Raw genomic sequence first — 26,283 nt, 5'->3', positions numbered from 1 at the left:
CTACATGCGCCCCCTTGCCCAGGTTGCCCGGAGGCATGGGCTGGGATGTCGCCAGTATGCGGATAACACCCAGCTCTATCTGTTGTTGGGCGGCCAGTCTGACTTCAAACCGGAAGATCAGGACTGGGCATTGCAAGCCGTGGCTGGTTGGCTCAGACTAAGCCGACTGAGCCAACAGTTTTCTGCACTGCATCCACAAGCAATTTTTTCCCTTGTCCTCTTCTTCCATTGCTTTCTCAACTCCTTCTAGCATGAGTTGTGTCACACTGAATCCCACAATATCCACCACCTCTACTTTCATTGTCTCATGTTTTAAGAGGTTAATTATGTTTCTATACTTTGTGGAAGATTTCACCAAATCACTTTTACTCTTAGGAACAAAGTCCTTAAAGTACTTCATAACTAAACCGAGAACAATCTGTCTTCTCACTGGGAAGTCATCATGTTTCCCCAAAAATGCAGTAATGAAAACAGAAAAACAGAAACTGCATTCACAAAAATCAAAGAAATACTGACTTTACTGACCAATTTTTTAAAAACTGACAAATTACTGACCAAGATGAGAACTGACTTTTACTGATTTCACTGACCATTTTCCACCCCTGCAAACTAGATCAGCAGACTGCTCAGCAAGGGCCGTATCTGATGTGCCCAGAAGCCCCCAGGATCTTAGTGAAGACAACAGCTGCCACAGTTGGGCCAAAGGAGACGACCCAGTACAGTCACGGTGTTGACTGGGTCAGCAGTGGAAGCTTAGGAAGCTGCAGTGACCGGGATAATCAGCACATACCCAAGCAAGGCCTGAATCCTGCTCAATCAGGCAGCAAAAAATCCCATTGAGTTTAAAACCCCAACTGAACTTTTAAACACATGGAATTGCAGGTCAGCTCATTGTACTAAACCGCCCGATGGTGTGGATACAAATATCTTTACCTCGAACAGTTTTGTTCATTGGGTTGGATCCAGACAGCATTTCCCTTGAATCTCACTCAGTTCTCCTTCCTACTGCAGACGGCATCCCATGTGGCTTTTGCACATGCAAGACTCATGATCCCCAATGTAGCCTGTTTGGGTGGCCCCTTCCCTTTCCCCCCAGCAGAAATGCTGGCTGAATCCAGCCCATTCAACTGTAAAACTTGCAGAGTTCTGGACGTGGGCATCTTACCCAATGTTTGGCATGCGAGCAAAACTCTCCTGAAATTGATCCAAGGCCAGCATGGCAAGGTGAATCTGCAGAGGGGACTGAAGAGACAAGAGTCATTGACACCCAGAAAAAAGAAATCTCATCAGCTTCAGAGAGGGCTGTGGAGTACATTCCAGGAGTGACTCCAAGGAGGGAGCACAAGAGAATCAAGACATGTTGGTCAGTTGTAGCAAAGTCTGGGAGCAACTTAAAGATCAACAGAATTCTAGACGGATAAGCTTTCGTGGACCAGAGCTCACTCTTTGTCTTCATGCATCTAATTCCATGGACTCTAGTCCACATAGGTGCATCTCACAATAAATCTACTAGTTTTGCATGTGCTACAGGTGTCCTGGAATACAGGCAGAGTAAGGCAACAGAGCTAGGCCACAAAGCAAGGAAACAGGGCTAGATCACAGTCAAGAGTCCAGTCCAGAGATCAAATACCAGTTTAGCAGCAGAGCCAAGGCAGTCTGACGTTGTTGTTCAGCAAGGTTCAGGCAGGTCCAAAAGAAGAGTCAAGGGTCAGTCCAAAGGTCGCAGGAGGCAGGCAGAGTCCGGAGTTGTGGTCACCAAGTTCACAGGGTTGTGACAAGTTGCTTTCACAAATCTGCAGTTCTCCAGGTCTGATTTATATAGGCATTCCTTAACAAGCCTGATTTACAGCCATCTGCTCAGAGGTGCTCCTGCACTTACTCAAAACTGATATCATTACGCAGCTCGTGCCGAGCCAAGAGGTGAGCACTCTGTCTGCATGTCCTTAAGTCTTGTCGGAGCTTTTCCCTTCACTGTTCAATTTACAAGGGGGAGCATGGTGCACTACTTTCCTGCAGCTGTGCTTCGTCAGCTACTTCAGAGCTATGCATGGGGGGGGGGTGTCCAAGGTCAGCTGCCGTCAATGAAACTCAAGGCTCCTGTATCTCTAATTCACTAACTTTAGCTGGTTCAGAGATGGCTGCATGTGGGTCCTTGACTCCTGAGTCTTCAGCCACACTGGACTCAGGCTGGTCAAGCTGGCCCATGACAACAGGATGCTTGATCATTATTTTTGCTGCATATATCTTTTAAGGAAAGATATTGCCCAGGCCTAGCTCGCTTTCCAAACACTTTGTCGTTTATTATGCATGTTTGCGAAGATGTAAGAACACTTCTACAGTAAGAAAGAGTGACTTCACTATTTGTTGGTGCCTCATTTTTTAGTACATTTGGTAAAACAGAAAACTCTTTGCCAAGGCTAGTCAAAAACATTTCAGTGACAGGACCACAATTCGTAACTAAGCAGCACTGCTTAAAAGGGGAACAAAAACTCCACACACAAACCACAGTAGGGTGTGCACCACCCCTTGAGGGAAGGGCAAAAGCCAAGTGACGGATTATAATAGTTAATAGTTTTTGCCATAATAGTTACACAAGCTATTGAAAATTCTGAAGAAAATCCTCTGTCGAAAATGCTCAAGAAATATTACCTCAGGTTTGCTGAAGTCTGCCACAAGGTATGTTGGATTAATCAACTGCTTCCCCAGTCGTTCCTGTAAAAGAAAAAGGAAAAAATCCCTTGGCCTATAATTTTCTGAGGAAGAGCAATAACAGACCCTGTGCAGAGTTGCCCCAGTTGAATCCCACTGACATCATCCACGGGTTTCGACGGAGGCCACTCTGCACAGGGCTGCACCGGCCCCTCTCCCGACTGCTGGACCGTGCCAGCGCCTGTCAACTTCAGAGGGGCAAGGCAGCCGGGAGGGGAGGAGCAGCCCCTGGCCCCAGGCGCCACTCCCACAGAACGGACACAACGGAAAGGATGAAACTGGTCCCCGGCCCAGACAGCCGCACCAGCCCACCGCTCAAAATCTGCTCCTCTTTGCCTTCCACACGGAAGGTCACAGCTGCCCTTCACATCCTCAGAAACCCTCGCTCGCCACCTCTCAGAGGCCCAGGCTCGACTGGCCCGGATCCCTGGATACCGATAACCCAGTCTCCTCTGCCTCCAAGCACTCTACCACACAGGGGTCCTTTCTCGAAACTGTTTGAGGGTGATAGTTTGCTGGCTATAGGATCTCTACACAGCCCCTGGATTCGACACAGGAGGCACCCGTTTCTGTCTGGTCTGGGCAGCCACCCAGAAGTTTGAAAACCCCAAAGGGAAGAGGCAGGATCTTGCTTCCAGTATCCCATTAAGCTTCAGAGGCACTCAAAGCTCCTCTAAGGCCATGGTGAGGAGCTCAGTACTGTGCTGTCCCTCCAAGAGACTAAGGAAGTCTCCAGAGTGCAACCTGATGGCACAGATGAGTCTCCATCCTGCTCCCAAGTACGGAACAGAAGGCAGGATCTGCGGACCCCTGCACTGAATCCAGGGGCTCTGAGGGCCACCGAGGCTCAGCAAGACATCGAAGACAACCCACACCCCTTCCTTGCTCGGAAGCGGCTGTCCCAGCAGGCGCTGGAAGGCCCTCTAAAGAGCAAAGTAACTGTGGAGACAATCCCCACCTCCTGCCCTCGTAGCTTAGGAAAAGGGCAGAAACTTGCCACTTTCTCCCAGGGGAAGAAATGCTGAGTATAGTGAATGCATTAACGGATATGACTCCAAATGCTCCCAATATCTTAACAGAACAAAGTCTGAGCTACCCACCTGAACCAATATCCCAACGTGACTGGAAGGGCAACCATTAGCCCCACCTTCTTAAGGAGGAGGAGGAGTTGGGTTTATAGCCCGCCCTTCACACGGAGTCTCAAGAGTGGCTTACACTCTACATTTATTTATTTATTTATTTAATGTCTATCCCGCGCTCCCCGCCCTGGCAGGCTCAGAGTGGCTAACAAACATAGATATAAATGTATACATTAACACTCCAAAAACATGCTAAAAGCAAAGTTAAGATTACAATATAAAACCATAACTACTCTAAGTATAGTGAGAGATGGTGACATTCTGTCAGCATCTGGATGGCCGCCTACACCCCAGTCCGGGCTCCTGCCAGGCTGTTAGTCGTCCAATTGGTGGTGATGTCGATGTTAAGATGTTGAAAGCCTGGCGGAAGAGCCCCTGCGGAACTGCAGAAGGTCCCGCAGGGCCCTGATGTCCTCCGGGAGCTCATTCCACCAGTGTGGAGCCGCCACAGAAAAGGCCCTGGCCCTCGTTGTGGACAGCCTGGCCTCTTTAGGGCCTGGGAGAACCAGGCGATTTTGGGATCCAGATCTTAGCACTCTCTGGGGCACATGGAGGGAAAGGCGGCCCCTTAGGTAAGTAGGCTGGTGATTAGCTAATTCAGCCGGATCCAATGATGACTTTTTTGGGAGGGGGCAGACCACTGTCTCCTTTAGGGCACTAGGGAACAGTCCCTCCGCGAGGGACTTGTTGACAATCTCCCTTAGTGCCCCTCGCAACCCATCACGGCCAGCTTTAATTAGCCATGATGGGCATGGGTCAAGGCTACAGGTGGTTGGGCGAACCGATGAGAGTAATTTGTCAACCTCCTCTAGGCTGAGTGGACTGAAATAATCCAGAACCTGACCAGAAGACACGCATAGAGCCTCAAGTTCTGTTACTGTCTCAACTGTGGTGGGGAGGTCGTGGCGGAGCGACAAGACTTTATCTGCAAAACAGCTCGCAAAAGCCTCACAGCCAATTTCCAGTTCCTTATCATTTCCTTATCCTGTGGCAGAATAGTAAGAGACTGAGTCGTTCTAAATAACTGGGCCGCCCGAGAGCTCGCAGACACAACCGTAGCCGCATAGTATTCTTTTTTCGCGGCCTTGACTGCCATCTCATAGGATCTCATAAACATCCTATAGGATGCTCTTAACGCTTCATCAACCTCAGCCCCTGTGTATACCATTGAGCGAGTTCTGAGCGGGGGCAAAGAGGATGCCGAGGGGCGATCTCGTCAATAGCTGTCAAGAGTCAGCTTTGCCAGTCCTCGACAAGCTCATCCAACGAGCCACCAGGGGGCATCGGATCACACACAGGGTCCATTTGGCTCCACAGGTGAGCTAAAATATGCTCGCCACCCAAACAGGGTTGGAGTGGCACGTTCATACGGGCCTTCAGAACATGGTGGTCCGACCATGGGACAGCCGTAGCTGTAATCTGGTCGACTGTAACCCCCGCCGCAAAGATCAAATCGAGCGTGTGCCCTGCTCAGTGAATGGGGGCTGTGACATACTGGGGAGAGTCCCAGCGCCGCCAAGGACAACATCAGATCCATTGCCTGCGTGGAGGTCGTGTCATCGGCATGGACACTGAAATCACCCAGGACTAACTGTCTAGGGTGCTCCAGTGCCCAGCCTGATACGGCCTCCCAACAGGGATGGCAGGCTACTTGCCGGTGCGTTGGGCGGATGGTACACCAGCCAAATAGCCAAACTCTCCCCGGCTTCCCATACAAAGCCAGCACACTCTATGCCCGTGAGCTTCGGTGGCAGAAGCACTCTGAAGGTGTAAACCTCCCGAATGAACAGAGCCATTCCCCCCCTCCCCCCCACCCCTTAATCCAGGATTGGTGAAGGACCGAGAACCCAGGAGGAGCTAACCGGGAGAGGGCTAGTCTCCCCATCTCGCACCCAGGTCTCGGTCACGCATGCCAGGTCTGTGTCCTGTTCTGACAGGAAGTCATGGGGGATCGTGGTCTCATTATTTATGGACCTGGCATTGCACAACACCAATGTTGGAGAGGGGTCAGTAATCCTAGCCCTACATTGTGAGGTAGGTGGGGCTGAGAGAGCTCTGAGAGAACTCCTCGAGAGAACAGCTCTGAGAGAACTGTGACTGACCCAAGGTCACCCAGATGGCTGCATGTGGAGGAGGAGTGGGGAATCAAAACCCGTTTCTCCAGATTAGAGTCCATCAGCTTTTAACCCCTACACCAAGCTGGCTCTCAATTTTGCTGATTCTAAAAAGCGAGGCTAGGACGCTTTTTCATATATCAAGTCAACACTGGTCTAGCCTGCAGACTTCCCTGGAAACTGTAACTGTAAATGGATGCAAACATTGATCACTTTCATCATGAAGCAGGACACTTACGAAATGAAATGTTTTAGGCATCTTTACTTGGACAGCTATACCACCATGTAAGTAAGGCTCCATATCTGTAGTATCTCCAATACTGAAAGAATAAGGTGATACCACTGAAAAACAGAAACAATAAAGAGGAAATCTAAAATTTCTGAAACAAAGTAGCTAAATAAGCAATTTTATGGACTAACCAGGAATACCCTTTTATTTTATGTGACATCTGCAATTCCAGCTGACTTGTAAGGAGTCACCTCATTATAGGGCTGTGCATATTCCAGGCTTTAAAAGAAAAACTAGATTACCTGTAAGGGTTGTTCTTCAAGCAGTCATCTGTGCATTCACACAGACGGGCTCTCTGCACCTGTGCAGAGCAGCAGTTCAGAAACTTCTAGAGTTTGTTTTGTTTTGAAAGACAGAGAACCTAGCTAGGGAGAGAAAGGGACTGCCCAGTGAGAAGTTCCAAATGGGTGCAAAAGAACTGAGAAGGAAGGTGCAGCTCCTCTGCCCCAGAGCATGGGCAGCCTGAGAGCGAGGTCTTCACGCCACAAAGCTGGCCCTGGAAGTTTCCAAGTGGCTGCTCTGCCCCAGGTGTAAAGCCCAGGGTGTGCACAGAGACTGCGAAGCAGCAGTAAGTCTCAGATCTGCACCAAGTTCTCCACATTCATTATTAGGAAAGGCTGTATTCTGCAACATGTATACTCTATCCCAAAAAGAACGCATATTGTGCTTCACAGCTTTATTCTACTCCTGCTGATTGTGGGGAGGGGCTTTGCAAGGCTCTCTCCTCAGAGAATCCTGTTTAATTCACCTTCCGGCTTCAGTACTCGAACGGAAAACTCCCCCCCACACACACACTTTCAAGCCCATTTGTATACTGGATGAACTAGAAATCTGCTTTTATAAATGGACTGGTGCTTTGCTAAATATTATATTTCAGAATGAACACCCTTGTACATGGAATCATAGAATGTTAGAGTTGGAAGGGACCTTGCAGGTCATCTAGTCCAACCCCACAACTGTCGCACTTTCAGTCTGGTGTTAGTCAAGGCCTCTAAGTTCACAGTACATTCCAACTGAAACATTCTCAAAAGCCTCCAGAAATACCGTGTTTCCCCAAAAATAAGACACTGTCTTATATTTATTTTTTCTCAAGAAGACACACTAGGGCTTATACCACAAATGCATAGAAATCCTGCTAGGGCTTATTTTTTGGGTAGGTCTTATTTTCGGGGAAACAGGGTAGTGAAGGGGCGGGCGGGAGGGAGGGAGAGAGAGAGAGAGAATTACACAAAACATGGCTTACCAGTTATTTGATGCATAGATCCATTTAAACACGACATGCCGTTAATTTCCCGAAAAGTTACAAACTGTCCAGTTTCAAGTTTATGTGGATTATTATCCAAGCAAGTGATGATACCAGGATTGGACTGAAATTGTAAGCCAGCAAAAATGAGGGAAGAATTATCCAATACAAACCATTCCCATACAACAGCAACACTAACTCTCAAGCCTCTCCAAAAACCTCTCCATAAAAATTCCATCCATCCACACATCAGTCCTTCCAGGATAAGACAACACAAGGCATACAGTGCAACCCAGGAAAACCTGAGAATCTATCACAGAATATAATTTCTGCTTGTTATGATTCCTCTGAACACTTTGAACAGTACAGAAAAAGAAAACTTCCAGCCAAGGGCTGGCGTGCTTGTCCCAGGAGGGCAAACAGCAACTGTGTGGGGCTGTTTTATGTTAGGGAAAAGTTTGATCCCCGTCCTGGTCCCAGTCCAAATTAGAGTCCCACATATTGCCTACTTAAGGGGGGGAAACACACACACACACACAATCTCCTAGCTTCTCATCAGGTTTGGCCCTTAAGTGAGACCATACATGTAAATACATAGGTCACTAAATGTATCACTAAAAGTCTTGGTAGTGCTGAACGTTGTCCTCACCTGTGTTATGTTTGAAATGAATATTTCTTTTGGCTCCTCTCCTGTGGTGTCCAGGACTTCAAATTCTTCTCCGAAGTCACAGAACAGGCGTGCCCAGATGCCATACACATCTGCACTGATGAACTGCCAAAAAGGCAAAACACAACTGGGATCAAGATCTCACAAGCTTTGTATGGCGATGCGCTGCCATCTGAAGTCCAGAGGGAAAGAATGGACAGGCAGCATCCTTTACAGGCCCACCACAGTGTCGCCGCCGTGAGAAATGGGGAGCTCCCTAGAGCGCGCCCTCAGGCAGAGGGGAAATGTGGCAAATCCAGAGTTCTAAGCTGCACATACTGTCACTTCACATCATGTGTAACCTTCTCCTAAAACATTTCTACACCAAAAGCTTCTAATATTTTAAGGCTATAAACAATCAAGTGAGTGTTGGAAACTTTGCCACTGGAAGTACTTGCTGGTTTCATTGATTTTAGCACACCTTCCTTTCAACAAATCCTGGGCATTGTGATTAAAGAACAAATGTGGATCTCTTCAGGGAACCCTCAGTTAGCAAATGGCTAGGCCAGCGGGGCTCACTCTGCAGCAACGTTCGCAACGACCAACCAGAACCACCATCTGAGCCCCGTATGCCCCTATGCACCACCCACCCACCCACCCACCAAACACACACACACACACACAATAATATGAGATACAGCTATAAAAATCAAATGTAAACCCCGGCCAGTCCGCGGCTGTGTGGACAGAAGGCACCCGGCTTTCCCCACAGCCTCCCTGCTCTCTCCTCAGCCGGAGGCAAGGAAGACAGGGTGAAAGAGTCCGAGGCCACCAAGGTTCCCAGAGGGGAGTGAGCTGGCTGTGAAGCAAGGGGCCTGCTTTCTCTTCTCCCTGGTGGTCAGTCTCCCCTCTGCTCTGTGGCCAGCTTGCTCTCCTCCCAACAGCACCGGAGTGCCGGGAGGAGAGAGCGGAGGCTGCAGAGAGCAGTGGAGACGATCCGCCCTTGACCCCCACTTGTGGCGCCGCAGGGCCAGCCGCTCAGGGAGGTCCACAGCTGACCTGCCCTCCAGTCCCTCTGGAGACGGCTGGAGACGGCTGTTCCAAGGTGTGACCCACCTGACCCCCACAGTCCCGACTGGACAATGGCCTTGGCCCCACCTGGAACATGGGGCAGGTGCCACATTGGGAAACACAGGTGGCGTCTCAAAGAGTCACATGTGGCTCCTGAGCCAATGGGAGAGTATCACTTCGCTAGCAAAAAGCGAATGCACTGGAACACTTGCCAAGCAACTGGCAGATACAAGGGGGGACCCGCAAGAACTTGTGGAGGGTTGTCTCATTTCCCCCTTCCTCACTATTTCCTCTTCCCCTTCACTGAAAGCCCCCCACAGTCACTCCCCTTCTCCTCCCTTTTTATGCCTCCCTGCCTCCAGTTTTCCCCCCTTCCCTACCCCTGCAGCCTGTACCCAGGAAAACTATGGCCCTGTTGCACGGTGCTGGTACACAGTGGGCAACCTGCAAAGACTTCCAAGGAGAGTCCTCACTTTCCCCTGTATCACCTTTTTCACCCCTCCTAGCAACCCCCATATCCTCTCCCTTCTCTGCTTCCTCACCCCCCCCCCTCATCTTCAGCTATAGTCATTATTTATTTACTTCATTTGTACCCTACCTTTATCCATAATGGGACCTAAAGTAGCTTACTTCATTTTCTCCTCAGAAAAAACCCGTGAGCAGAGGCAGACTGGGAGTGGGAAAAACCCTGAGTAGGAGCCCCCTGTGGACTCTTGCCCCCCAAAGGAGAAGGGAGAGAAGAAGAGGCCATCTGCCTGACTTTGCCCCACCCTCCCAAAAGGGGGGGGGGAAGAATAACTACAAATACACCAACACTTAGAAATGAAGTAGCAAGATGCCGTACTCCAAGATAGCTGGCTGGGAAAACAGGGGGGAAACTGGCGTTAAGAACAGAATCCACCAACATGAGCATAAAAAAAGGGAAGCTTTTATCAGCTGGATTGCTCCTCACCACGCAGTCAGCCTTTGCCAGAGACAATACAAAATCCTGCAACAGCTAATTACTGGCAGCAACCCTAGGATTAGCATACCTATTGCAAGCAGCAGCAGCAGCTAGTGTCCATCTCCAGCACTAACGGACCACAGCAATAAAGATTACTGGTAAATCTATGTACAGAGTTCAACTTTATAACAGCACATCTTTTCAGTCGTGTATCGCTATCACATACAGTTACAGTGGACATCATTAGTCACGTTTCATTGAAACAATACACAACATGAAGAAGGAGAAAAAGAAGAGATTGGATTTATACCCCCCGCCCTTCACTACCCAAAGGTGTCTCAGAACGGCTTACAAACTCCTTTCCCTTCCCCTCCCCACAACAGACTCCCTGGGAGGGAGGTGGGGCTGAGAGAGCTCTGACAGAAACTGCTCTTTTTCAAGAACAGCTCTTATCAGAACTACGGCTTGCCCAAGGTCATCCAGCCAGGTGCAAGTGGAGGAGTGGGGGATCAAACCCAGTTCTCCCAGATTTTTAAAGGCCATTGCAAGGAGAATGGAAAAATGAATCCCCCCCCCTTCATTTTTCTGGGTAACTGGGTAATCCTTCCCCCCCCCCCCCCCGCCAGACTCTGTATCTGTAGATGGGGGAGGGATATAAAAAGGCATAATAGGGATTATGGAAAATTCTCAGGGTAGACAGACACGGGGGGGGGGGAGAATATCCAGGACTGCTGCTATTTAGCATTACCTTAATGGGTGGGTGTTGTGCATGGCAAAAGTCATTGATCTTCTTCTGCAGTGACAGCTGCATCTCCGTTACTATGACACACTTTTGAAAAGAAAAGTTCCACAAATAAGTTCTAGGTTACCAATGCCCATTTAAGGCAATAAACTCATAGATTTACTAGTCTGTGTTGTCAATAATGCACCCACACCTCACAAACAACAATTTACATTGTTCTGGTGTTCAAGTCTCACAACATGAACAGATACTTTAAACTTTATAAAACGTTAAGTGTATTGGCCAAACATTTCTGTTCCCTTTTCTTGAGTATGAAAAAGGTTTTAAAAGTTCAGTATCACCCACCCCCATCCAGTCCTCATCTGTATGCTGAACTCCCCCCCCCCCCCCCCCCCCCTCCCCCGCTGCCCCCCCCCCGCTCTCTTGCCTGCAGAGGCCCCCCGCCTCTTCCTCCTCCTGATCTCTCTGCCTGACTCCCACGCCCGGGACTGGCCAAAGGAAGCCTCTGCTACACTTGCCAGTAAATCAATCAGCAGGCAGATGCCCAGTTCCATATTGGAACATGAGGAAGGAACTGTGAGACTGGATGGATGATTCCCACTATCTAGATTCCTTTCAATCTAATTCTTAGTTTCCTTGGGGGACCAAGACGGCCTTGGTTGCATAACCCGGTGACTGGCTCAACAACAGCAAACAAAGTGAAACTTAATCCAGACACAGCTACGTAACGCTGATCTGGAACACGTCAGATCCAGGAATCAGTGTACCGCCCACATTGGACAGACTGCATTCTCCCCTTAAGACTAAGGTGCACAGTTTGAGGAATGATGCTCTTGTTAGACCCCTTACTACCTCTGGATGCTCAGATGGGGACTGTTGTCAAGTCCTGGATGCAATCCCTCTCACAAACACCCTTGTAGCAGCAGCAAGATTTGTTTATTAAGATACATAAAGGTTCCAAGCATAGACAGCTTCTGTGTTGGAACTGGGGCCCAGAGGCTAGTCCCATCCATATACCGAAAGCAAGAGATTCCACAGATGCCAAGCGACCAATCACTGCTCCCATTCATCCTGCCACACGCCTGCCCCCGCCCTTGCGACCGCCCCACCACAACCACCACCTGCATGCTAACGGTTACATCATTTAGAAGCTCCCCAGACTCCAAATGAGTCTTCCCAAGGTGTTCTCAATACCCTCAGGAGGCCCCTGCGTGAGAACCCTTACGAGCTGGCACTAACCCAGCAAAGCAGGCAGCCGCACACATCCTCCACCCCCACCACCACCACCACCCGTTCCCAGCAGAGATGAAAAACAGCAGTGGGAGAGAGCAAGGTCGCGTGCAACATAGGAACTGCATAAGAATACATGTGAATCCACCACCAGTGGAATAATGAAACGAGGGACAATAACCCCCAACCCAACAGAGCATGAGTGTAAGAAAACAGGAAATATTTGGCAAGTGAGGCCCGAGATTGACAACTGTGGCCAAGACTGCATTTTCCAGCTTAGACTTGTTCTCCAGCCGCGCCGCTTCCAAATATGAAATCGGTCATCCCGCTAATTTATGCTTTTAGTGATGTGCAGACTGGACTATCACAATGAACACTATATGAGAATTTGGTAGCTACAATTTGAGTAGAACGCGGATTCCAGAGTGTAAACCAGGACATATCACAACTTCAATTCCTAATGGGTTTCCAGGCCCATTTTAAGTGCTCATTTTAACTTCTAAAGCCCTCAACAGTTTGAGTTCGGATCTGAAGGTCTGCAGGCCCCCCTATGAATCGACTCCTCCATTGAGATCTCCCTGGGAGGCCCCCGTCCACGTGCCCTCGCTGACTGAAACGTGGGTCAGGGTTAACCAGGACTGAGCTTTCTCCACAACAGCACGGCACTCATGGGACGCTGTCCTCAGGACCATCCACCAGGCACCTTCTCAACTAGCTTTTAAGCACCAACTCTTTCAGAGAGTTTTTGGGATCCCTCAACTTCGCCTAAGGGCAAAATCCAGGGTGGTGGTGGTGGCGGTGGTGGAAAGTACCGTCCAGCCACAGCCGACCAGTGGCGACCCTGCGGGGTTTCCCAAGGCAAGCCCGGGGAGTCCAGAGGTGGCCTGCCCTTGCCTGCCTGCCTGTGTCACAGTCCTGGACTGCCTCTTGGGTGGTCGCCCATCCAAGCGCTGACCCTGCTTGGCTTCCAAGATCTGATGAGCCGGGGGCAAAAAATTCAAAGCAGGATTTTAACAAGGTGATACTTGACCCCTCAACTACTATCCCGTATATACCCAACAAGTTCCCCAAAATGCTGGAAATGTGATGAAATAGGCACATTTGCCCACTTATGGTGGGAATGCGAGCAGATTGTCAAATTTTGGAATGACATAAAATCGATCATCTATAAAGTTACGGGTATATCAATTCCCTTAAATCCTGAGAGTCTTTTCCTCAAACACTGGCCGCTCCACATTAAAACTCACCAACATAAAATGATCTTGGATATTATGATATACGCAGCCCGTACGGCAATTGCCACCTGCTGGAAGAACCCAAAACCACCAACGGTGTCACAGTGGTACCAAAAACTATGGGACCAATTCCTTATGGACTCCGTCACCAACAAAATAAATAACACAAATTTGAAGCCTGTACCAAGACCCATAATGGAAAAATGGACTCCTATATTAGAATTTTTAGCTTCTGAGGAATACTTGCCTGCTTCCTGGCAACACATGCAGAAATGGATGTAAATGTCCCTATACTTTGTTGTTTAAAAAAATGGATTGTACTTTCTATTACTTATCCCTATGAGCTCAAGCTCTACCTATACTTAGCCATTTCATAGATTATTAAACAGCAATTCTCAGGAATTTATGGAAGAACTAATTGGTTACACCCAATAGTTTTGTTCGTTTGAATTATGACTGTAACCCTTTTGGATTCGAAAACATTTTATTCTGTAACAGATTAATTACTTGTATGTTGTATTGGATTCACATGTTATTTGCTGATTGTTAAAATAAATAAAAATTATAAATTAAAAAAAAATTAAAAGCAGGGAGGAACAGATGGGACGCAGTGAAACCTGAGGTATGAGGTATGAGGGACTCAGGCCAAAAACAGAACAGAAAGCCCGGCTGCTCATGCATCTACACACACGATCTGCACGGTCTGGCGGCAACTCTGTACAAACAGCAGGCCACCACGACAGCTTCCTGACAACCACTCGCCTAATCCGCTCACTACCCCCCCCCGAGTTCTCCATACACAGGGAAGAACATGGGAGGGAGAGGGACCCTTCACTTCAGACTGACCCGGTGTCAGCTATGCTGCCATGGGGGTGGGGAGGTTGGCTGTATTCTAATCGCCAGTGCTTTTGTGCTTCTTTGCTGCTGTAACGCTTATTTGTAAGTTCCGCAGGTGGTGATGTTGATGTCTGGGTTTCTCGGGAACCGTGGGAGAGCGTTTGGTTCCCAGCTTCAGCGCTAAATGGCCGGAGCTCTTTCTCCCGCGCGCGGGAGGGTGGCTCATTGGCCAGGGCAGTGGGGGGGGGAGCATACGAATACCCTATATCCTACTATGCCCCAAGGGCAGCCGCCATTTTTATCAGTGCCTATGTTAATGCATCTATAGCTCTTCAATAAAGTATTACCTTTCCTGGTAAGCGTGTACTACGTTGTTGGCTGTGGGTTCTGACACCCTGCCCTCAAGCATGCAGAGGACCTTGGGTGGAGGAGAGGCCAGTTCGTTCCTGGAATCCCAAGATATCTGAATGCAGCCACAATCCCTCTTGCTACAGCAAAGCATGCTGCCAAGGGAGCAATCCCACTCCTTCTCCAGACGCACAGAAAGTTCAAGGAGGAGCAAGATCGCTCACTCAGTGTGTACCAGGGCTTTGACCGCCCTCTGGAGAGACGTTCTTGCAGCTTTCAATTGTCTGCAAGACCTGAACCGCATGGCTCCCTGAGTCCAACACAAATGCTACCGAGAGTAACTCTAAATAATGGCGGACTGCCAAAGTGAGCAAAACGCATGGCCCCTGCTCACATGCAGGCCACCAGGCATCCCACGGAGGTTCCAAACGTACCTGGTGCTGTCGGAGGAAAGACAGGTCCGTCGTTTCATTTAGTGGGGCCGCTGATGACATCACTTGGACATACGGGTTCAGCTCTGCAACGCGAGGAAGTACTGCCTCCGCCCTGAAATGCAGTTTCCAGTTGGATGATCACCTGTCCAATGTGTCAGTTCAGCCATGCAAACAAATCCAAAAACTTCCATATTCCACATGCTGACACACAGATTTAAGATTATCACAGGAAAAGCGGGGGGAGGGGGAGGAGAATCTGCACCCTCCCAGATTACAACAATGTCTCTTCCTGGATAAGATTAAATACCTGAGGTACTAAATATAACTAGCGCTAACTGGGACTGTTGTTCACCAGACCCTGTTGCTTGGCACCCAGGCCCTGATCTCTGATCCCCACAGCCAGGCACCGGCACCTCTGGTGCAGCCAGGAGCGTGGGAGAAGGCAAGAGGCGCGGCTTATGCCTATCGTCCCCTCCCAGACCCACACAGCTGTCGACCAAGTCCAAGTTCAGTCTCCGTGCTGCGGCAGCTCTGCTGGCCCCAAGCGTGTCTGGCCAAGGACCACCTTTGTCTCTTCCCACCCCCCACCCCATTTTGTTTCTGGCACACCAACGTCTTCTCAAGTAAGTGTTGTTTTTTCTTGCACTTGGGCCAAAACAGTTGCCTACCCCAAGTTAAAAGATATGTTGATTTGTTTTGTTGCTGTTCATTCTTCCACCAATAGAAATATTCACAACAAATTAAATTCAGCAAGCCCTGCCTACCTGTTGAACTACAACTATGACACTTTAGTTAATAGTTTCAGAGGGTCACCATGCTGGTTTGCAGTGGAAGAGCCAGAATCAAGCTCAGTGTCATCTTAGAGACCAACAAGACAGAGACCAAAAAGATTTTCAGGGTATAAGTTTTTGAGAGTTAGTTAGAGTATAGACTTCATCTGTATCTTCTGTAGCAATATGTTCCACAAAAGTAAATGTCATGTCAGTTTGCTCTTCCTTCTGATTGGTGCTCTGCTGTAAGAGTAGATCAAACTTAGGTTGCACGTCCTTCATAGCTTTTTCCACAGCTGGTCTTACTGCTGTTATAATTGTTTCCTGTATTAATCGTTCAAAGTCTGTAATCAACAATGCCTACACCAGCCATTTCCAAAATATAGTGTTAAAAACAGGGAATCTCTCCAACTCAGTACAGCTACGTATACTTACACAGCAGGTTTTGTTATGGTTACATTAAAGAAAAACAGAAGCATCCCCAAGTTAAAATAGAGAATGTTTCAGATTGCTTTTCAACAAAAGACCTTACAGTTGCGCCACTTCTATATTTGCAAACCAATCACCATTATAGTCATATTAAAGACTGAAACAATTTCAACAGGCCAACATTCTTATCAATTGTTAACAGTGCAGAGAAGACAGAATGTACTTTTGTAATTTCAACAAATCATGACAAAGTATGTTATGAGAGTATAATATGTAAAAAATTCAAATTAAGTTCCTAATAGTTCTTATTGATTATTCTTCTTTTTACTTGTGATACTTATTAAAATATAGTTATTTGTAATCCTTTAAAGGGTCTTCATATATGTTGTCGAAGGCTTTCACAGCCGGAGTTCATTAGTTGCTGTGGATTTTCCGGGCTCTCTGGCCGTGGTCTTGGCATTGTAGGACCTGATGTTTCACCAGTAGCTGTGACTGGCATCCTCAGAGGTATAACACAGAAAGATGGAGTACTCTCTGGGTCAAGGTGAGAAGAAAAATGGTAGGCAGGTAATTTATATCTACTCAGGAAGGTGGGGTAGGGCTGAGTCATTATCTTGTAGGAGTATCCCAGGCTATGAACATGCTAATGGAGGAGCTTTCCTGAAGGAGGTTCTTTTGTATATGGATTGTTTCCTGAGGAGGTTTCCTGAGGAGGTCTTCATATAGTTCATATAATTCCAGATAGTTTATTTGTAATTCCAAACAGAGGCACTCTTACTTCCCTAAAAGTCAAAGCCAAATAGGATTAATATTTCTAAAATTTTGTAATCCACTACCCAATATTGAAAGATTGATATTTTTGACAGTTTTGTTCTCAGATCACAACCGTCTCTTCTTTTGCCCAAGCTGTTTTTAAAAATGCTTTCAGATCTTTTCTTAGCCACTTGAAGAAAGAGAAGGGGAAGGGAAGAGATTCTTCACCCCCTCTAATCCTTTGTGTTTTCAATGGCTTTAAAGGGGGCTTGATCCATAGGGAGTCTCTGATGTTGTTGCATGTACATTTACTCACAGTGTTGATGTTTTTAAGCAATTCAGTTGAAGTTTTCTGCTTCTCCCCCTCGCTCGGGTGGTCACAGCTTCATGCCCATGCCCTTGCTTCGGGGCGATCAAAGGACTTCCACCCGCTTGCTGCCACTTGTGGGGAGTCCCAAGCAAGCCCCCTGCACTGTGCTCCTCTTCGGAGAGCTCCGTGGAGTTCAGGAGCCCCCAAACGCCTCTTAAAAAACCCACTGGGAGAGCTTCCCGGTGTCGACCGTTCTCACTGCACGGCGCCCAGAAAGCCTGTAACGTATGACACCTTATAGCAAAACTGAAACTCAGGATTTTCAATAGCAAGTTGTGCTACCGAGGGTTGCCGACCATTCAAAGGAAAAGTCAGAATTCCACTGGAGATGTCCAAGCACTGGGCATGCTGAGTGAGCTCTTCTGATCCAAGTCTTTATCATTTGTTTTTGCTGACATGAACTATAAATGCATAGAAATAAGGGTGTAGAGAGAAAGGAATCCTACAAATCTGCAATACAACAGTGCATGTTATTCCTGCAATAAATACAAAAGCAAGCATGTTCCCTGCTTCTATATGACGGTGCAAAAATTGTACAAACCTGTTTCTGTGATTTAGAACATCATCTTCTTGAACAAAGAAGTTTGTTCCTAAATCCCATGCTTTGCATTGCTGGGTATCATGGACAGTGAGAGCCTTCAGAAAGTATCAGAAAAACAAGATTAAAGTTTGAAGTAGCAATTGTGTAAAATGACAAGTGTGTACAGCACAGGCTTTATGGCTGATACCAGGGCACTACATTTATCAGTTTTGTTTATTTTGAACACTTCTATCTGGTTTTTCTCCTAAAAAGGACTCACAGGAGGCTTACAGGGAATTTAAAAAAATATTAATTACAGAAACGAAGCCATATGAATGGATTAACCTCAACTTCCTCCTTATTTAATTGCTGTCAAAGCCCATCTTGCACAGTTCAATCTTGCAACTCTTTCAAAAACCTTTAAGGGTGAGGAGTCTCGTAAGAGGGCCAAACAAACGGCTCAGCTCAGCCTGAGGCAGCTGCCAAAGCCAGCCACCAGATGTCTGGCTCCCCTCTCCCATACACAATGTTTACTAGGGCTTGCTCGTGCCCCCAGTCTCCCCTCCCCTCCCCACCAGTGATGTAAAAAAGGACTGGGAAAATGCAGGGCATCAGGAAATTCAATATGACGTCACCACGAAGACACCCCATTTGCTCATCTGGGCAGCAGCTGGGACGTCCAGTGGGACCCTGCGATTCTCGAGAGACTCCATATCGCTGCTATAAAGATACTTCTCCACGATGACATTCTGTGTACCCCTTTCTCCCGGGTAATTCGAGACACAGCACACGTCTGCTCAATGCTTAGGTCTCCTTAGGGGCAGTATTATATCCTCTCCCAGACTTGGATGGCCCAGGCCAGTCCAATCTTGCTAGACCTCAGAAGCTAAAGAGAGTCAGCCCTGATGAGTACTTGGGTGGGAGACCACCAGGGAAGTCCAGGGTTGCTGTGCAGAGGCCGGCCGTGGCCAACCCCCTCTGAATGTCTGTCTGCCCGGACCTGGGCGGCCCAGGCTGGCCTGATGTCCCCACCGGCTCCGGTGACTACTTGGATGGGAGACCTCCAAGGAAGTCCAGAGGAAGGCAGCGGCAAACTACCTCTGAACCTCTCTTGCCTCGGAATCCCTATGGGGTTACCATAAGTTAGCTGCTGTGACGTAACAGCACTTGACACCACCACCGTTATGTGCTCAAGGCGGACAGAAAGTTGTGGGCAGCAGTGTGGGTCTGAAAGTAAAAAATCAAAACCAAGAACACAATCCACAGAATGCCTTTCGTCAGGACCAGCCCAAATGACACGAAACATGGTGCAAGCTTTCTAGCTCACTGGAACTCTTCATCCAGCTGGATGCTACAGAAATGTAAGGGGGGGGAGGAGGGGAGGAACAGATGTGCAGGCCAAGATCATCAGACCTGTTCCTGCCAGCAGCATCCGGGGCTTAGCACTGCGCAGGCATGCAGGTTTTAAATGCTGCTGGGGTCAGGGAGCATCCCAGCATTCCTGACGCAGGAAGGGGCAGGCGCTTCCTCACTGATGAAAGAACAGCAAGCAGGAACTGGCCTGGCAGCTCCCTAACGCCAGACAAGTTTCACAGGCTGCCTACACGAACAGGTCTTCAGATCATGGCCTGAGACTTCCCCTTTCTTCCCCAACCCCCTTTAAAAAAAAAATCCTAACATACAGCCTGGTGAAGAGTTTTCTGGTGAACTCAAAGCACATCTAAGTCGGTCCTAGTATGTATGACATGGGCTGTGTTCTTTAACATTCTCCCATATAACTTCATAAGCCACCTCAAGCAAGTTCTCTGGAGAGGCAGCACAGAAGGGGCACAAACAGAGAAATAAAAACTATACTGCTTGTGAACATAGACAGCCACCCACATGGGGCACTTCGTGGACTCCTCTCCCTTCTTCAAGAGAAGTCGCTGTAAATCCTAGAAGGCCAGAGGTGCTGTTCTCTTCCACTTTCTGCCACAAGAGCCCAAATAACCAACCAGCCTTTCCACCGGACCATTTACTTTCACTGTGGACCATCCAGTGTTTGCTTCTCTGCACACTCAATCCAACTAGCCAGTAAAATAATGACAGGATTTGTCGAACAGACTACAGACACTTTCTGCATCATAGCTCCTTTTGCCCAGTCTCTCCTAATTCCTGCTTCGCAGAGGAGAGAGAGAAAGCCAAGTCTCTCTTCCCTTGATTGGCTAAGACCTCCTCCCCCTCCTCTAGGGAGGGAGGGGGAAGGAATGAGACAGACAGATAGAGAAACAGACAGAGAGTGATCCGTAGTGCCTTTAAGAAGACCAACAATGTTTTATTTTAGGTATAAGATTTTCTGTGCAAGCACACTTCTTTCAAGGGGGGGGAGAGAGAGAGAGCGAGGGAGACCCATGGAACTTGGAGAGATCCCCCTTTCAAGTTCTAACAGATGGGGGGAGGAAGAAACCTAACAGCACAGCTTGCATTCTTTATTAGTGAAAGGGAGCAAGAGTCCAGTAACACCTTAACAACTAACAACATTTGAGGAAGGGCATGAGTTTTAATGAGTTACTGATTACTTCTTCAGATACAGCGAGAATGTGAGTTCTTCTGTCGTTATATCTTGGAGAATGACGTGCTTTCAGATGCCAAAAGACAATAGCAGGCATTGGTAATGAGAGAAGAAACCTAGGTCTCAATTCAGTCCAGGAGAATGCATTTCCTTGAGTTTCGTTATGAGTTGCAATTCAGCAGTCTCTCTTTCTAATCTCCCTTTAAAATTTCTTTGTAAGAGAACTGCTACTCTTAGGTCAGCAACTGCATGTTCTAGAAGGTTAAAATGTTCCCCCACTGGTTTTTGAATGTTGTAATAGCAGTAGAAATAGTAAGAGTCCAGTAGCACCTTAAAGACTAACAAAATTTGTGGCAGGGTATGTGCTTCCAAGAGTCACTGTTCACTTCTTTGCATCCTGTATAAAATTGAGACCTAGGTTTCCTGTCTCATTAGCAATGCTCATATCTCCATGCGTACTACCCCTCTGCATATCACGCGCAATCCGATCAAGTCTACTATTGCCATTCAGCATCTGAAATCATCTTTATAAAGTTTATATCTCTGGTACCTTGTGTTATATTTCATGGCACACAGGGCCTGGTCCATTTATGTCAAATCTGGCCCTCATAACAAATGAGTTCAACGCCTCTGCTCTAAATGCTTAGGGAGAACCTGTATGTAACAGATAGGCCTACTCACCAGGATGAATAAAGAATAAAGAAAGTAGTATTACAAAGTTAACAAAAAAAACCCACCCTCTTAACAAGACTTGCAATCATCACACAAGCCTCTTTTGTTTTTGATGGAAATCCTGAAGTCAATTTCCAAAGACAATGAAAAACCACAGCCCCTCTTTTCGGAGACTGCTGCCGCTGCCCTGTCCTGGGCTTCGGCATGAAAGGGCTTAGGAAGGGGGCATAAATCTAGCCACGCCATACAATATGACCCCATCGCATCTTTCAAACTGGTGTGCCTGACAAAGCACGACACTCTCTATTTAGGCACAAGGTGTTCATTTATGCTAACTGACCTCTCACAGTTCCTCGGGGCCGTGAAAATGGAGCTTTTCCAGCAGACCTTCCGATAGCCTCTGGGCCGACCTAGAGCCGAAGCTTTCCAGAGCGGTAGTACAGTTGACAGCACGTGAACGCACTTTACTCGGAGAACCGCCATCGACAATAATGGTTTTAAATTGTATTAGGCAGTGTTTTAGATATTTTTGTATTGTATATTGTTTTACTGGTTCTGTGTGAGCTGCCCTGAGCCTGCTTTGGCGGGAGGGCGGGGCAAAAGTCGAACAAACAAACAAACAAACAAACAAACAAACTGCTCACGGGGCTGCCAAAGGGACTTGGGGACAGGACTCCAGGAGCCCCCGTCACCCTGAGGGAGGACAGGTGCGGAGCCGTGCAAAGTCATACCTTCTGCCCTCATAGGATGTCTGTGCCGGACCTGGGGAATGCGGGGTGGGGAGGACCTTTGCCAGGGGTGCCTCGGCAACTCTTAATGGTCCTAGTTTCTCAGATCCACATAAGTACTCTCAATTATTTAAGGGAATATCACTACCTATATTTAAAACAATTTCTCTTAGAACAAACCCTTCCCCTTACCTTTATTCCTGCAAGAACTACGTTCTTAGCTGAAAAGAAAAATAAACAATATGAAGTTCTGATAACATTTTAAACATCTTTATGCTGTCCTGCTACCCAACTTAAGGTCCCCAAGACAGCAAACAATCAAAAACATTAAAGCAAGCTTTAAACATAACGTTAACACCTAAAATCAATTAAGCAAAACACATCAACACAGAACCACTTGAACAGGAGGGAGGGCCAATCAGAGAATGCCAAAACAAAACAGAAAAAGTTGCCAGTCTTTAAGGTATACTGCCGGCCACCAAAGTGTAGATGGCTTTCAAGGTCAACACCAACATCTTGAATTGGGCCAGGAAGCAAATCAGGAACCAATGTAGGTGGGAAAAGAGTGGACTGATATGGTCCTTTACGACCCACTCCAATCAGAAACTGGCCACAGCTTGCCATCCCAGTTAGAGCTTCCAGACACTCTTCAAGGGCAGCCCCATGTGGAGCGCACTGCAGTAGCCTAATTTAAATGTTACCAGGGCATGTACCACAGCAGCCAGATCTTTTTGCCCAGGAAAAACTGCAGCAGGCTCACCAGTCAGAGCTGGTGAAAGGTGCTCCAGGCCGCTGTCACCACCTGCTGCCCAGGGCCAGCAGCACCAAGCCACCACCTGCTCCCTTAGGGGGAATGTAGCCCCCTTCAGAACAGGAGATACCCCTCAAATCATGGGCAATCCTTCCTTCCACCAACAGCACCGCCGTTTTGTTGGGAACGCATTTCAGACAGTCAGCCCTCATCCCAGAAGGAAAGTCCACACTCATAATTACTTCACTGCTATTTAAATGATAAAGTAACCACAGAAATTCTAAACAAGAAATGATGATATTACCGTCATCTGTAATAAAGACTTCAGTGATAGGTTTGAAGAAAAATCTGAAAAGTTTTTGGGGTTTTTTTTTAAATCCTGTTTTCCCCTCTATCCTGCACAGACCCCTCCACTCCAACACAGCGATGCTGGCTGAGATCTCGTGAGATCACAGCCCTGAGGCGGCGGCAGGAGCGACAGCAACACTTGAACCACAGACCCCCAATCAGCTGGGCATCCAAGGGGAGGGAAGGAACGCTGAAGCAGAAAGGGAGAGCTGGGAAAGGAGGAGAGGGACCTCAGGGCCAGATTCCCCTCCCTCATCTTTTCCAAGTCCACTCCTTGAAATATACAACTCTGAAGGCTGGAAATTAGCCTGGCATTAAATTGCCGGGGGGGGGGGGCTGGCTGGCTCCTACAGTCAAAGAAAAGTGCTCAAGGCCTGATCTGGGGCACAGAGAGTGCAGTCCCGTGCAGAGTCACTCCAGTCTAAATCCATCGCTTTCCATGGGCTCAGACTGGAATAACACTGCCCTGGACTGCCCTGAGGATCACTCTAGGACCACCTGTCTCCCAGGTAGCTGTGCTGAAGCAGCACGGACTGGGACTCTTCCCCCAAGCGACCTCGCTGCCTGGAGCCACACGAGTGGCATGAGATACGCGGTCTTCCACTGTCACCATTACATAGCAGAAGCCGTTCCTAGGCTAGGCTGGGAAGCTGTTTTGTGAAACTGGGTATAAAAGATCTGAAGGGCTTCTGACCTTGGTTTGAAGCGGATTTCGCTACTGGGGGGGTTGATTTTTATTGTGGCTGTGTGGTCTTTACAGGTCTTCACACTGCTGCCCTCCTTGCTCCCTGCTGCCGTAACCCACACGACAGTATCCGTTGTGAGATGGCAAGGCAGGCTGTGAGTTGTTTCAAACAGACATGCTTTACGCACAGTAACCTTAAGATTGTGCAGATTTTGTTTCGCATGCTCCACATAAAGTATGCATTAAGAAAAAAATTAATAAGAGCTTCTGAAACATACCGATCTCCACACCAAGACCACCCATTCCACTCAAGAACACACGGGACCGGGCCATCTTCTGCATAGCTGTGTCTCCAAGAACATACCTCTGTCGGCTACGTGCAAATAAGAAAAGAACAGTCATAAAATGAATTTTAAGAACTGTTCTAACTGCTTACGTTTGACCAAGACGATCAACTGGGGAAAGAAAGTAACCTGACATCATGAAACTACTTTGAGACAGAGAAGCCTGCAAACTGTTCAGATTCAGCATGGAAACGAGCAAAAATATACCCTCCAGGTACAACTTCAGGGCAATGCTGACCTCGTGGTAGCCTAGAACACACCTTTCACAGCATTTGCCTTCTGCTTTTAGTCTCTTGCTTGCAGTTGTGCTAAGACCAACCGCTTTAGTCCTCTTGACTTCTATGGGATCGCACAGCAGCCTGTTTGAAGGACTGCAGTCAGAGTAATTGACGGTCCTGAACTGGATTATCTAATGTCCGTATCTCCTCATGTGCACACCTTCAACTGCAGGCCCGTGGAAAGGATCGCGAGTGACACAATTTTCCTAACCACAGGGCTGATCTGCTGCAGAGCCTGGGACCCTCCCCACCATGGCACTTACTCCACAGGTCTTCCCCTTCCAATCATTCATGGGCTCCAGCCAGCCTGACATCCTCCTCCAGTTCTCATAAGCACCTTGTGAGACCACATCAAAGGCCCCCAACCTAGAAACCAGCATGCAGTTTCTAACAGTGGTCAGCAAGGATTTGGGGGCCGCTTAAAGGCAGGGCATGACAAGCCTTGCCGTTCGTCCCCCTGATCTGAGGTTTCATCCAAAGGACAGAGGCCATATCCCTTAAAGAGAGCTGTCCTGTTCAACTGAGCTAATTATTTTAAACTACCACCTATGGTCCAGACTAAATAGAACATGCAGCCAGGGATACCTGATTGTTTCCTCCTGAAGACAGAAATACAGGACGTGGCAGGTATGCCTGGGGGGGGGGGGGATTCATTTCTTCACTTACGCCCCACCCGTCTCCCCAGTGGGAAACCAAAGCAGGGTACATTGTTCTCCTTGCCTCCCTGTTATCCTCACAACGACCACTCTGTGAGGCAGATTAGGCTGAGAGTGTGTGACTGGCCCCAGGCCACGCCGCAAGGGTCTCAAGCCCGGAGCTCCCCGATCCTAGTCTGACACCCCACAGCCCAGCCACAATGCCACGCTGGCTCGTGAGCAGCCTCTCCTCCCCGCTTCTCTCAGCTTCCCACAACCGCTTTGGATTAAAAATGAAATGCCCCGAAAGGAAGATGGCTCACTCTGTGGCTCTGAAAACAGACAACATTTCCACTTTCCAAAAAGAGACTGTCAATTTGATACACTTGGGTTCTCCCGTTTGTTTTACTTAACACAATAATGTTGGATCCCCAAGCATCGAGAATAAATCCACGTTTCAAAGAAAGTAAAATTTATTTCAAAGCATTGGAAAGACACTTAAACACGTTCTTTGTTAGAACTGACTACAGAATGGCAGGTCAAGCATAATAAAGGAATTCAAAACAGGTATAGAACCAATGGGTCACTTTCCCGCTGGCGGGTTAGAGGAAACGGTTGCGCGCCCATTCCCTGAGAACAAGGTGATCGTTAGACATAACACAGGAGCAGTTCCCATGCGAGAAAAGCAACAAGCCGGCAATGAAGCAAACTCCCCCGACACATCCTCCAGTTGTTTGGCTTAGGCATTACAGCAGGGTAACATAACAGCGCAGAGGCTAGGGGGGAGGGGGGGAACAACTGTACCAAAGTACCAGTAACACAGAACACCATGGCAGCTTGCTGACATACTGCCCCCTCAAAAATACACATTAACCACCATCTCCCGGGTTGGGCGGGAGAACTCCCGGGCTGGGCGGGAGACCTCCCGGTTTGGCCGGGAATCTCCTGTGGAATTCACGGAGCAGGTAAGGGGCCCGAATATCCCCTTCTTCCACCCATTCTCGGTGCTGGGGTCCGAAGTCCACCCATTCGACGAGATACCAAAGCTTACCACGCTTGAGCTTGGAATCAAGCACTTCTGAGATTTCGAAATGTTCATCTCCTTCCAGTATGACAGGCGGAGGAGGAGAGACAGTAGGTCTCCATGGAGAGGGGCCAGGATCCTTTTTCAGTAGGCTCATGTGGAACACAGAGTGCAAGGCACGGAGATTCTTAGGCAACTCAATATCAACAGCAACATTGTTAATCAGTTTACGCACTCTGAAAGGACCAATAAATTTCCAGCCCAGTTGCTTACTAGGGCGTAGCATCTTGATGTTCTTTGTAGAAACATACACAAGGTCCCCAGGTTTTAAATCAAATCCCACCACCCTACCCTTATCCGCCTGGGCCTTATAGGCTGCTTTAGCAGCCTCTAGAGTAGTACACAATATAGGCCAGGCATCTTGTAATGATTTACACCAGGAACC

At 48.0% G+C, this 26,283-nt stretch overlaps 1 protein-coding gene across 3 annotated transcripts in view; it reads right to left on the bottom strand.

The window, feature by feature from the left end:
• Positions 1–26,283, bottom strand: part of UBA6 (ubiquitin-like modifier activating enzyme 6) — a 78,509-nt gene that overhangs the window by 42,019 nt on the left and 10,207 nt on the right. For all 3 annotated transcript variants that reach the window (XM_015417181.1, XM_015417184.1, XM_015417182.1), the window contains exons 3-12: positions 23,836–23,930; positions 21,966–21,994; positions 17,844–17,938; positions 14,981–15,092; positions 10,903–10,983; positions 8,144–8,266; positions 7,495–7,618; positions 6,201–6,304; positions 2,650–2,712; positions 1,166–1,242 (exon numbers count right to left, since the gene is read on the bottom strand). In XM_015417181.1, the coding sequence (XP_015272667.1) occupies positions 1,166–1,242; positions 2,650–2,712; positions 6,201–6,304; positions 7,495–7,618; positions 8,144–8,266; positions 10,903–10,983; positions 14,981–15,092; positions 17,844–17,938; positions 21,966–21,994; positions 23,836–23,930 (903 nt within the window). The remainder of the gene's footprint in view (positions 1–1,165; positions 1,243–2,649; positions 2,713–6,200; positions 6,305–7,494; positions 7,619–8,143; positions 8,267–10,902; positions 10,984–14,980; positions 15,093–17,843; positions 17,939–21,965; positions 21,995–23,835; positions 23,931–26,283) is intronic.

The sequence above is a fragment of the Gekko japonicus genome, unplaced genomic scaffold (assembly GCF_001447785.1).
Source record: "Gekko japonicus isolate JY-2015 unplaced genomic scaffold, Gekko_japonicus_V1.1 scaffold1314, whole genome shotgun sequence".
Taxonomy (NCBI): Eukaryota; Metazoa; Chordata; class Lepidosauria; order Squamata; family Gekkonidae; genus Gekko; species Gekko japonicus.
The sequence above is the reverse complement of the archived record's forward strand: the minus strand, read 5'-3'. Positions and strand labels throughout refer to the sequence as shown.